Source organism: Mus caroli, unplaced genomic scaffold (assembly GCF_978045245.1).
Source record: "Mus caroli unplaced genomic scaffold, Mus_caroli_1 scaffold_15, whole genome shotgun sequence".
Taxonomy (NCBI): Eukaryota; Metazoa; Chordata; class Mammalia; order Rodentia; family Muridae; genus Mus; species Mus caroli.
Window position 1 is genome coordinate 84,955,900 of NW_028227270.1, and position 14,203 is coordinate 84,970,102.

Below are 14,203 nucleotides of genomic sequence, written 5' to 3' on the forward strand. Positions count from 1 at the left end.
GAATAGGAAAGTTTCACTGATGAGGGACACTGGCAAAAGGTCTGCGAATCACCTGCTAAGGCCAGAACAGCTGAAGAGAACCCTATGTGCAAGCAATTGCTAATCTGCAGCTGCACGAAAAGAAGGGCTGTATAAACCTGAACAAATGTCCCTTGGGAAAGCCCAACAATCCCCTAGAAATATTTCCCCAATCTTCCTACAGGTGTCATTTTCAAGAGAAATGAAGGAAACATCTGCAGTCCACTCGCTCACACACACACACACACACACGCACACACACACACACACACACACACGCACACACACACACATACACCAAGCTGGGAATGATGGCACACTTTTTATTTATTTATATTTTTCTGAGAATTTCATTCATCCATAAGTACTATATTAACATTTCTACCTCTTACTCTTCCCATCCAACTCCTCCCATGTCCCCCCTTGCTGTCAAATCCATGACCCATTCTACTTATATGCATACATACATACATTCACATATACCACACAACATACTGAGTCCATTTAGTATTGTTCATATGTGGGCTCAGTGGTTAAGAGCACTGACTGCTCTTCCAAAGGTCTGGAGTTCAATTCCCAGCAACCACATGGTAGCTCACAACCATCTGTAATGAACATACATATATACATATATACATACATACATACATACATACATACATACATGAAAGAGAGAGAGAGAGAGGAAGAGGGAGAGAGAGAGAGAGGAAGTTCCCATGTACATGTGAAGGGAAAAAAAAGAAATGAAGGAGACTCTTGGACACTGACATCTGCCTATCAGAGCAAACCACAGCTGAGCAGGAAAGGCAGCCCATGCTTTCCAAAGCCCACAAGCATGAATGCTATAATCTGTATAGCAGAGCCTGTGTGGCACAATCAAACCTTCAGAAGACATAGATGGGCCACAGGTATGTCTACTAAGCAGGAAGTTCTGAATACAAGAACCACCTCAGATCTTCCAAAACTCCCACTGGCCTTGCAAAGGATGCTGAACCTCATACCATCCATGGCCTCTGCTCCACCAACTCTACACTTTCCTAGTCACTCCTTTAGCCTTCTTTGAAGAAGCAAAGGCTCAGATCTTCCAAACCCCACTTTTGAGCAGGCTGTGGCTTGATTTCAAACCTAAGCAGTGATTATAATGTTGTAATGATAATTGGTTAATGTATAATATTGGTAAAAATGCCATATTCTCTTATATATTTAAACAATTTAAACTTGTTGCTTTGACATATGAACAGTGGTTATTTTTAAACCACTGCTAATGGAATCGTTTATAGAAAGCCTAAGATATTAGCACTAAAGCGTATTTTCTTCGTGGATTTGGCACGCACTTTCAAGATGATTTGTTAAGCGATTTATTGAGTGCTTCAGGAGTACCACCTAAATATGCTTTTTTCTTTGCTTTTGTGCATGACCTCAAAATTCCTACATTAACTGCAATTTTAAACGCACCTTAGCAAGCTTCCTATATTAACAATAAAATATTAACAACTAGCTGAAATTATGGTTTATTACACATGTCAAGTATCAAAAGTAAAAATAACCACTAAAAATAACATATTCAGAGATAAGCTTGTCCAACTCACACAGATTTAATAGTCATCATGTTACTGAGGTACTTGAAAGAAGTCAAACCATATCATAATATAGCTACTGTAAAAATCATGCCCAGGCCTTTTTTCTATAAGCAAAGAGGCATCATAATTTCCATTTATAAATAAAGCACAGGGATTTTCAAATCAGCTTCAGACCTCTGTAAATAAGTGCAGTTATCCAAAAACACTTGTGGTCTTTCAGCCCAGGGTCAACCAGAGACAGACTATTTCATAATAAATGCACACTTGAGTTCAAGCCCCTAATTTCAAAGGTAAGTTAATTTATGCTTGTGGGTCCAGCTGCCATGTCTCAATGTTGTGTTAAGACAGCTATTTTATTGTTGTCTTATGTGTAGGCCTTGAGAAGAGACACCATAGAAGCCAGCCTAGTTCTCAGAATCCAAGCTCCTCTACTTAGGTGTAGACACAGACTTCAAGGAGTAGGGGTGGTGTGCAGAGAACCCTTGAGGTAGGTATCTATGGAACTGTGAACTGAAATTCATTTTGGCCAGTGACATAAGCCAATGGGAAAAAGTCCATGAGTACTCCACTTCTTTCTCACCTCTGAAGACCACACACATTACCTACCCTACTGCCCCAGGAAACCAGGAATGAGGAATGGCTACTCTGCAAGCCACCCACATACCAGCCTCTCAACTGCTACATTCTTAGCAAGACCAACTAGAGACAAAATGCATGCATGGGTGGGGCACTTTCCATCTTCCTTTGACTCCCATGAAAAGCTGGAGTTTCTATCATTTTGATGGGCACATTGTGAGTATCAGTACAGTGGTCTTTCCATTCCATTTCCCTGTCGCCTCCACAAGAGATCCCATGGTTAATAAATGATCACATTCAACTTCCCCGAGTAAAGACTAAACAGATTCTCCTGGCTCCTAGACCCATCATATTTAAAGTGGGCCTGTGTCATGAGAACCCCTCTCACAGGCTGTAGAATCTAAATGTGAAGACAACCCAAACCAGAGCCTATAGCAAGGGTTTTCTAAATCCCTCCAAGGCCACCCTCCACTGGAGTAAATAATTTTTAAAGCTGACTACACATATACCATTAATCTCTGTTTATGTCATTAATTTTTCAATAGGTCTTTCTCAGCAGGTACCAGTTGTACAGAAGTAAGAGCAATTAAAGCAGTGGCTCTGGCTGCTTTTAGAACACCTGTGGCAGGCATCCACCAGAGTGAAGCAGGATGGAGAGAACAAGACAGAGCCAGCACTCTGCTTGGAAATAAGTTCCTAAAAAGTGGCACTGGGTTGGCAAAATGGCTCAGCAGATAGAGACACTGACCACCAAGGCCAAAGACCTGAGTTTGATCCTCAAGACCTCCATAATGGAAGGAGATAATCCTCTTTGAAGTTGTTCTCTGGCCTATACATATGCACTATGACACACACATACACCTCCAAATAAATATATAGATAAATAAATAAATAAATGTAATAAAAAACTATTTTAAAAATTGACAGTATGCTAGAAAACGACATTGTAGCCAGAGAAATAACTCAGCCTCACTGGCAAAGGCACTTGGCAACTCATTCCCTACTTCCCAGGAATTCCACAGTCCTTGACAGAGGTATGATAATGAGCATGCACGCCATGCTTTTCAGACTTCTTAGCAGGGTTCTATTTTAACAACTTTCTTGTTTAAAAAAAAAAAAAAAAAAAAAGATCTTTTTGGGAGGGGAAGAGGGTTACATAATATATTGACAGAGTTCAGAATCAAAACACTCTAGCAGGATAAATCCAGCTATCGAGCAGGCCTGCAATGAGGCGCCTCCCTCACATTTCTGTCTCAGTCTAGTCTCTTTTGCTCTCCTGAATCCTTACAGGAAACATAATCTTTTTTAAACTGCCATGTGTAAGCAAATACAAATATGCATTTCCACTTTCCTTGTTTCCTTAGATATAAAAACAGAATCCAAACCAGGTCCCTCACACACACTGTCTAGACCCTGGGTATGTCTGGGGCCTCTCTGCATGAAGACAGAGTGCTCACTCATTTCCTCCCTCATTCCTCCAAAGTACTGCTGTTCACAGACACCCCTGACTGATATATGCTTAGTGCATAGATGACAGTCAAGCAATGCTTTAAGAAAACACCCTCCTGGGCCCAAGAATAAGTACTTCTATAACTGGAATAAACATTGCCGAGTTGTCCTCTACAGATGTTAACATAATATTTTACACTAACATTATCTCAATGATTTTCACAGAAGCCTAGAAATAGAATTAACGGTGGTGTAAACTGGAGTTCTGGACCCAGATGAGGATCTAGGGAGGTGCTAATAAAGGACCACCTGCCTGAGCCACCTTAGGCAAGTGAGACAGCCAGTGTGCACAGGACACTACGGTTCCTGCTGCCTTCTCAGCCACTAGCTATCTCCATGCAGCCCTTGTCTCTCCCCTAGCAAGGGAAGAATGTCTTCCAGAATTAGCAAATGTGTTGCTAGAGGTTATGAGGAAGAGGAGGCACATTTAATCTCTGAAGCATCCTTGTGGGAATAAGAGTGTAAATTCCATTTCCAAAGCAACAAAACCTCATCCATGGCATAGCCTTCATCGCCACCCAGGGCCTCACAAACCTGCCAATTTCCCCACTGTAGCTACTTAGTATACCACGTACATCCCCCACGTCTACACAGTCACTTGCTAGGGAGTCCAATACTGCAGACTGCTAAGTGGAACAAAGGCATTCCTAACAAAGCCAAGGCAAACCACCATGTCATAAAGTCCTTTGGTGGAGATCTCTCCAAGCACACACCAGGTGCCAGTGGTGTGTGGGCCACAGTGACCTTCTGCTAATAAATGTACAGAACAGGAGGGAAAACTAAAGGCTAGCAACTCGCCACCACTGGTGATGGCATGGCTGATCCCACAGCAATGGTCCCCTTTGTGTTGGGAAGCAGTGTTTAAGGGAATGACCCTGGGTGCTCTCTTCCTAGGATCCCCTTAGATTAGAGCTAGGTTCTTTACGTTGGATTCATTTCTCCAACTCACCATGAAGAGACAGATGCCCACCAGCATTTTGAAAACTGAGAATGTAGTCAAGGGTGCTAGGACAGGCGACTCACTCTGCATGGCTGTTTATTAAACTGCACCCTACTTTGAGGTAAAGTCCCACTGCTCCTCCACAATGTAGGGTAAATGGAATTCACTCACTCCAGAATGCAAATCTGATAAAAATTTAAAAAATTTTAAAAAGATGACAGATGGGCACCATCTCTGCTGAGAGCTACTGCAGACCTATCAGATCCTAGCTATACTGTGTGTATTCCTTACCATCTTGGTACCTCAACTCATCTAAACAATAGTTCTATGACGGTTTACTAAGGAAGGCATGCAAAGGGCACAGCACAGGACCTGGCCACTAGCAGGCTCCACGGGTGGTTTTAATTGAAGGCAATGGAAGTAAGGTCCTAGAGTCCTGTACATCCTTACAAACTATGATGTGAACACATACTTCTAAGCTGTGTCCCAAAGGCAAATGGCATTTGTTGTCTAGTTTGTACATATTAGGTACTGTGTAAGTATTTGATATGTCTTCTCTCATATACTGCTATACTCTCTCAGGCTAGAAACCACCAAACACAACAATGATTATTCTCCTTTTACAGGTGAAGGAAATGGAACTCATGCTACTATGGAGTTAAGTTTCCAGGCCAAGATTAGCACTAGGTATGTTAGACAATAGCCTCCCATGCTGCCTTCCACTAGAGCAGATAGAAAAAAATAATAATAATAAATGGCATTAACTCAGCTCACACGCAAAGGGCACTACAAAGCCAAGACTGTAGGGTGGATCCTTGTTCTAACTATAACAAAAGAATAACAAAAATGGTAGGGAAAGAAGGCATAGGCTAAATTCAGAAACAAGAGAAACACTTCCAAGGGTGAGAAACAGAAGAGAAATGACGCACAATGAGAGGTCAGATTGAACAAGTTCCATTGGACTCCAGACCCACAGCTGGGAAGCGCTATGAGACTGGGATCTGCAGACCTAACACTTGGAACAAGGTGAGGAGTACTAAAGCTTTCTTGGAGACAATGACAGGGTGAATTCTATGATGGTACAGAAAGGATGAAGAAAACCACCACCCAAATGCAGCCTGGGGCTATGGCTCTGAAGAGCTATAGGATTAGACAATGTGAGACACTGGAAAATACCTAAGTACTATGTCACCCACCGTTAAGGGATTATTTAGAAAATAACAACAAGAAGAAAATGATTCTGCTTAAGGAATAATACCAAGAAGAAAACATCTATACATACAGAGTACAGAAGCAACTTCTTATAAAGAATAGTTTGACTCATAGAAGGTTTGATCCACAGGTACAGGACCCATGAACTGCAGGGCAAACATGCACAAAACAACACCATTCAAGCCCAGGGGACCAGGGAAGTAGGAACACTGATCTCTGAGAAAGGAGACTTAATTCCATGAAGGATGAAGAAAGCAGGAATAGCACAGCAATCTCCCTGAGTTAAAGAGACAGAGATGGAAGTCTGGACAACTATGGAGGCATGAGTGCATGGGAAAGAGTGAGAGGGGAAGGAAGAGACAGACTGACCAAGCTCTGTGACTCTACAAAGGACCACCCTCCGTGGAATGCTAACTTCATGTACCTATACATATACATACATATACAGATACAGATAGGCCACCTGCAGCCAGAAATTGAGACTCACCAAGAATAGCTGGGAATGATGCTCCCATGGGAATGGTTCCAGTTCCTGGAAGCCAAATAGAAAGACTCATAATGCACTGTTTATCTATCTATCATAGGGCTCAGAAAGTCCCTGCATCAGTACTGGGGAAAAACTGTCACATTCTAAACACTATCCCAGTCTTTCCCAAGAAAGAGTAAAATAAAGATCATAAATGGATTAGAGTATTTAGGACTAATCCCAAAACTGTGATTAAAACACAGTGAAATAAGCACTGCTGGTGTTGCATAAATAATCACAGGGAATTCAAATAAGAAAAAAATATAGGTAGATAAAAATCAATAGCAACTGATCATGAAATGACTAATGACAGAACTAGAAAACAAAAACATTAAACTAGATGTTATACTTATGTTCAATATGTCCAAAAGCTTAATCAAAGACTGTATATATTAAGCACATACTTGGAAGATAATTAAGAAAATTCCCATCACATCGTGAATATGATAAAAAAAAATGTACAGGACAGGATAAGTAACAAAGTTGATCTTTCAGAGAAAAGAAGTGAACTTGAAGATAAGGCAACAGGATATAAATGATGAAAATGAAGAGGAAGGAGAAATTCCAAGTAATGAAGAACTTATAACTACATTCCACAAAGAGAGGAGATGATAGAAACTATGAGGATGCTGCTGAGTCTCATGGTGATGTCCTGTGCCCAGTTAGCACTGTGCTGGCAGGTCACATCTCCACTGCAGAGTAAGCCCAAGCCTCAGAAAGGCTAATATATTGGGCATTTTTTATTGTAAAATACATCTGGCTATGGATTAGAGTCAAACTACAATGAGCACACTCAAGTGAACAATGAATGATGTTATTTCACTCTCTAGAACTACTCTAATGGTATAGATGAGAAATGAATAAGCACAGACCAGTGGTTCTCAACCTGTGGGTCACAACCCCTTGTGGGGGGTCACACATCAAATATCCTGTATATCAGATATTTGCATTATAGTTCATAAGACTATCAAAATTACAGTTATGAAGTAGCAACAAAACTAATTTTATGATTGGGGGGGTCACCGTAACATAAGGACCTGTATGAAAAGCTTGCAGCACTAGTTAAATTGAGACCCACTGCCATAGACTCATGTGCCCAAATACTTGGTGTCTTGTTGGAGCACTGCTTGGGAAGGTTACTGGATCTTTAAAGGGTTCTTCTGAAGACTGTAAATTACTCACTGAGGGCAGACTCTGAATGTTTATAGCCTTACACACCTTCCTATTCTTGCTCCCTAATTTCCGTATGCAGCTGGAAAGTGATCTCAGCTCCCTGTTCCTGCCACTACGCCTCCCTGTCTTCACGGATATCTAGCCCTCTCAAACCACGAGCCAAATCAATTCTTCCTTGAGTTGGTTTTGGTCAGACTACTTTATCACAGCAACAGAAAAGTAAGAAAACAGTTGTCTTCAAATCAGACCATAGTAGTCAGCAGGAAAACATCAGGTTTAAAAGACCATTAGCACAAAATGCTTAAAGTATTTTATACTAAATTCAATTTTAGGAACAATGTAGAACATTTACAAACCTAATAGTCTCAATCACTTTCAATTCATTTACACTAACAGGGATTTATGGGTAGAGAGAAACAAAACAAAATGTTCAAGGCATGTTGTCTTTATTCCCATTACCTCATAATCTCACTCTGGACTGGGCCACTGTTCCCAACACAAAGCCCTTGGTTGAAAGTGAGCGTATATTGGTCCCTACACAAGTCTAACGGGCAAGCAGGCAATCTGAGGAAATCAGCACCTGTGGAAGGGCAACCTGGTAGGGAGGAAATGAAATAACCAGGAGAATGGGACCTGCTGTTTGTCTTGCACTGCAGAGGTAGGCGTCACCATCAGAACAGCACCATAAAGATACTCCTGCCACTCAGGCTCTGGACATGGGAAGGGATGTCCTTAGGCAAGGAGGCTTCTGACAACTAAGGCTATGATGTCCTGCTGGCTAAGCCTCCTTATATATCAAGAGGGGTATCCTTTGGGATATGATTCAAAGAGCAACACCAACACAGAGGTTCTCGTGTGAGTACATCCCTGTCTTGAGAGCAGCACAGCCCAACTTATTCTTCTAACCTGCACCATGAGAGCCAGCACTGCTCTATTGTGAACACCAGTACATGTCAGACACTATTCTGGAAAAAAGGCTGTAAACACCAAAAGATACAAAAAGAAATTAAAATTCTAGGAATCCTAAATCCCTATCTTAGATACCATTAAAGAAATGATCACCAAGCAGGGTTCAAAGTATAAAGAACACAGTAGCAATATGGAAAACAATAATCAATTCCACAAGCATAAAAATAGTCTAAAGCGCTGTTTTATTTCTTTCTAATTCCAAAACCTCTCTTATAACAGCCTTAGGATACAGTTCAATTGAAATGTTAGCAGAAAATAATAAACCATATTTGGAGACAGGGAAAAGCTGAACCTAAAGCTGCTATACTAAAAATAAACTGCTGCAAGGACAGGACATGTTCTAATTTTTAATTTTCCTTTTCAAATACAAAGCAATCCAATAATAACAAGTAAGGAGCCCAGGCCATATAAATAAATATAAAAGGAGTCTTGACAAGTATGTCTGTGCCCATTATCTAATTGTAGAAAGAGAGAAGTTTGGGTTTTTCAGCGTCCTTTGGTACACAAAATATTAATTGAATATGATATAGAGGCCTTGTGCCAAGCTGGCCCAGAACAAGAGAGAGATGGAGAGCAGAAGGCAGACTGGAGAGAAAGGCCTAATTCAATTAGATTGTCTGTCTGACAATGTTATCATAGATTCCATTGTCTCAGTCTCAGACATAATATTAAAATAACTAATATGTCTCATTTACACACACATACACACACAGAGGGAGGAAGGGAGGGAGTTAGGGAAGGGGAGAGGGAGGGGGAAAGGGAGAGGAAAGAGAGAGAGGGAGAGGGAAGAGAGAGAGGTTCTTACTTATGTGGCCCAGGATAGCTTTGATCCTCCTGCCTCAGCTGCCCAAAATCAGGAACTATTAGACATGGATTGTTGAAATGGTTTATTTTTATGCTTTCTAAACAGCTAACCTCTACATTAGGCTTCAAAGTCACAATTCTTGGACTACATCTGGCAGCAAGATCTTGGTGTGGTGCTTGAGTTCAGGTGGGGTAGAGTGAAGGAAGCAATTCTTTCAGTAGGTGCTCAATGTCAGGTTGGCTGTGGAGTCTCTCTCTGTGACAGCTGCCATCACTCTGACTGTCCTCTGGTCTCAATGCCACTCAGTACTCAAACAATTTACCAACAATCTCCCAGCTCTCCCCAGACTTTGGCTTACATGAACACTGTTCTCCGAGAAGACAGAGTATTTTTTTTAGTCTAATTACATTCTATACCTCTATAAAGCAGATCTAACAACCAGAAGTGAATTTGAAGACATATAAAAACAGCAATACTGTCAGGCACAGGTGCTCAGGTTTTGAATCCCAGGACTCCGGAGGCAGAGGCAGGAAGATCTCTAAGTTAAAGGCTAGTATGGCCTACATAGTAAGTGTCAGGCCAACCAGAAATACACAATGAGATCCTGTCTCAAAAACAAAACAAAACAAAAAACTGAACAAAAATCCAGCAACACTGATCTATTATAAAATCTGAGTTAAAAAAAGACCAAATCCACACAAACACTACTTCACTGCTGTTACAAAATAGAAAATTCCTACATTTAGGTATCAGTATGTGGCCCATGTCAAGACAGGTATAACAGTTAAAACAAACCAAAAAATGAATTGCAGAAGTTGTTTTTAATAATGATATTTCACCTCAGTGCATGGTTTTGAAAGGTATGAAAATATAAAAACAAAACAAAAAAAGAACCCCCACCACTATAAAGGCAAGTTCAAGACTTGTTCAGATTCCCAGAAATGAAGACCATCGGTCAACATGGAACCTAGCACAGGGTATCCATTCACTGATTTGAGAGCAAGCGCCTCCATGGGGCCTGGAAAGTGAGAAAAGAACTTTTCAGAATCAGGCCCTGGGGATAAAGCTCAGGTTGGGGGGGTGGGGGGGCGCACCAGGGCACGTTTATGTACTGAGCCATCAGTCTGGAACAAAAATAAAAATGTCTTAATCCTGCACCTCTTCCTTAGGTTTTTTTCCCCCCATATTTACACTAAATTTAACATTTTCAGTTTATAAGGCATAATCAGCATGTTATATTTTATTTCATTTGTGAAACACACATTACTTCAAATAAAGCTTAGATAAAAGAAGCCTAAGATACCAAGACAAACAAGCAAGCAAACAAACAAACAAACAAACAACCCTGATAACTACATCAGGGTTTAAAAGGTACAGAAGTGATCTCCATGGAAATCTCATATTCCACTCAACATTCCTTGGAGGGCACAGGGCTCACTGCAGGCCCCATTCCTTCCTCACTTTGCTTTCTGTCCCTGTTGCAGGCCCAGCCATTTTTGCAGTGTTCCGCCCCTGCATCTGCAGGCTTGGTTACCATGCGCTCCCTTTCCCACACCACAGTTTGGTTGTCTGGTACCTGCCCTGCTAATTCTCCCTCATCCTCTGCTGGCTGTGCTCCACAGGTACCTCCATCCTGAATGCAGCACCTCTCCTGAGTACTCATACACACTTAGTGTTGCCTTGGGAGAGGATAAAGATGCCCGACTCCTTGAAGACAGGAATTAGGTCTAGACTGTTCCATACTGTGATATGTATAACATAGCAGAAATCAAGGTCATAAAATCTCACAAACAGCAACTGCAATTATTTGCTTACAGAAATATGTAAAAACATCTGATAAGGAGGGACATAAAATGTTGTACATAAGATGACAAAGGAAAAACTGCAGATAAAAGCCTGGCATGCTGTGAGGCGCTAGGAGAAGCAGAAGATTTCTCCTTACCGCTGGGGTCCCCTCTTCCCTGTCCTGTCTCTTAAATATTTGAGCAATATAATCCATCTCCCTACATCTCAGTATTAAGTAGATTATACAACTGCTAATATGGCCACAATTCTTTTCTTTCAGAAGTAAAAAAGGGCTAGCTATAAGAGGATTTTTGAAATAAACAACCTCAAACTGAAATCTGTTTCACATTAGATTATTTAATAGGAAATGCTTCAAATCTGAAGACAGAGATAGAAAATAGCAACCTTCCATGCATCCACTACTCAATTTTATCAAATCACAACATTTTGTCATATTTTAATTCATACGTTTACCAAAAAAGTCACAAATATAGATGAATGCAGTTTCCCACATCTTCCTGTTATTATTCCTTACTGCCCAGAAACGTGTATGTCTGATGTTGATATGCAAATTTAAAATAAATATATGTATGCCGATTTAAAGAATGTATATTGGCTTCTTAGTGATGTCTTAAATGTTATATGAATTATGCATCTGATGCTATGTAAGTAAAGATACTCCTATAACTCTTGTTAACACAGAGCAGCAGAGTGTCACTAAATTACAATAATGATCTTAAACACATATTTTCCTTCATGCAAGGAAGAAGTCTGGAGGAAGGAGACCGTCAGGGGAACCAGAACAGGGGTCCACGAGGAACCGAGAGTATCCCCTTCCCCACCCCCTTGGAGAAAGATATGAAGACAAGTATATGAAGTGAGAGCTAAAATCTAAACAGTATTATTTTTCCTATAAGGATGCACAATTAATTTTTCTCCTAGTGGCAGTAGTGATCAGTACATCAATGTATGATTGTACCATGGGATACTCCATATTGTGAAGAATCTTGTCCATGGGATCTAAACATACGGAAACAAAACCAAGCAAGCCAAAACCAGACACTTAACATTGATGACAATAAATCCACCATCACTGTTCCTTCTCTAGCTAATTCCAGTCTATAAAACTGCAAGATGAAAGACCCAAAGGCTTCCTCCCTGCTCCCTATTACTTAGACAAAACCAAATCAACAACAGAAACCTACATACAACCAGCCTCAGTGATCTGTAACACCATGTTCAGTAACTTTTCAACTATTAAGCCTTGAAACACAAAGATTTCTAAGTACCTACCATCTCCAAAAAGATGTGTCACGAGCCTAGTCAGTACTTGTTTAAGGTCGAACTCCACAAGCTTCACGGCCTCCATGGTGTGTGTCTCCTGCTTATGAGCAGAGCGAGAACCTTCTTCAAAGAGCTGCAAGCTTTCTCCATCCTTTACACCAGCAAATAACTGGAAACAACCAAAAGGGATAATGAAAAATGTAAAACAGAGTCTTGGTCAGTCTCTATTTAACAGCATAGAAATTCTGTTAAAAATAATTATTACTTCAATTACAACGTGGGAATAAGAATTATATCTTAACAATGAATATCAAAAAAATTAAGTTACATTGTAAAAGAAATTTTATAGTTAATATGCACATTTAAATTTATGGCCTTTTGTACTAATGTTGAGGCAAGCTCTGAGGGTGGAGGGACTCTGGGAATTAAAACTGATGCCTGAATTCACAGTCATCCTTACAGGAGACATTATCCAATTCTAATGGAAAGGCCAAGACACTCAGGTTCACTCTAAAGCAGCAGTTCTCAACCTGTGGGTCCCTGTGAAGGTTGAATCCTTCATAGGGGTCACATGTCAGATATCCTGCATGCCAGAGATTTACATTATGATTCATAACAGCAGCAATGAAAATAATGTCATGGTTTGGGTCAACACAGCATGAGGAACTGTCTTAAAGAGTTGCAGCAACAGGATGGTTGAGAACACTCACTCACTGCGCAAGACAGAGAAAGACCAAGGGTTGCCACAGATTAGGGAAGGAAGGAGGATAGGCCCACTATTCAGAGTCTCATTCTGGATTGAATTCTGCCTCACTCATGTGAGAAGAAATGTTATAATTCCCGCAAACATAACTGAATGTTCCATTTCGCTCCTCGGAGCTGCATGAGTTTTTTGCTTTGTTTTGTTCTTTGATATTTTTTTTTTTTGAAAATAAAGACTAATTTTGAAGAACAGTTTTAAGTCTGCAACAAAAGTGAGAAGGTAGAGCTATCAATATGCTACCAGTCCCCCAACACACAGATACACAGACACACACACTGTTCCTCTACTATATAACACACATAGGCTTCCTCTACAAACAATATCTGAACCAAGAGACACGCCTTATGTGATTTATGGCCGCATATTAACAGTCAGTCCTAACTGTATCTTAGCTGTGCTCACTGCCGCAGAGTGTACATTTGGGATCACTACTGAAGCTAGGTGGTCTATGGATTTTGTCAATGTACAGTGAAACGCAGTCACTACTTAACAGCTTATACAATCGTTTCACTGGCCTAAACGTTATCTGTCCTCTGCCAATGTGTCTCTCCCCAGTAAACCTAGTGTCCACTAATCTTTTCACTTCAGTTTATAATTCATCTTTTCCAAAATACCATGACTAGAAACATGGAATACTGAGACTTTTCAAACTGGCTCTTTACACTTAGCCATATACACTTAAATTCTCTATCTTCTCTTGGCTTAGAAGCTCAAGTATAATTGTTTTGAATGCAACATTTTTTATTATTAATACATTTTTGTACTTGATGTTTTAATTTTTTCCAAATACTTCATACTCTATGTCTTAGGATTAAAATAGCAGAAACAATTCAGTATTATTGTTCTGCCACAACACCAAAAGCATTGTCTGACAGTGTATGTCTGTGCTAGGTGATTTTAGGTCTGTGGATGTTGCTAATCACTAGAAAGCCTGATGGCCTAGGCTGAGGACACTTTCAGCCTCAAAGACTGTAGGAATAGAGTATTGATGGGCCTATGGCCAACTTACAGTTTAAGATGAGAGTTCCCAGGGCTCACTTTCCATCTTAGTCTCCTGACAGCC

At 40.5% G+C, this 14,203-nt stretch overlaps 1 protein-coding gene across 3 annotated transcripts in view; it reads right to left on the minus strand.

Moving 5' to 3' along the window:
- Positions 1-14,203, minus strand: part of Fars2 (phenylalanyl-tRNA synthetase 2, mitochondrial) — a 423,978-nt gene that overhangs the window by 300,059 nt on the left and 109,716 nt on the right. For all 3 annotated transcript variants that reach the window (XM_021180053.3, XM_021180052.3, XM_085831173.1), the window contains one exon: positions 12,387-12,546. In XM_021180053.3, the coding sequence (XP_021035712.1) occupies positions 12,387-12,546 (160 nt within the window). The remainder of the gene's footprint in view (positions 1-12,386; positions 12,547-14,203) is intronic.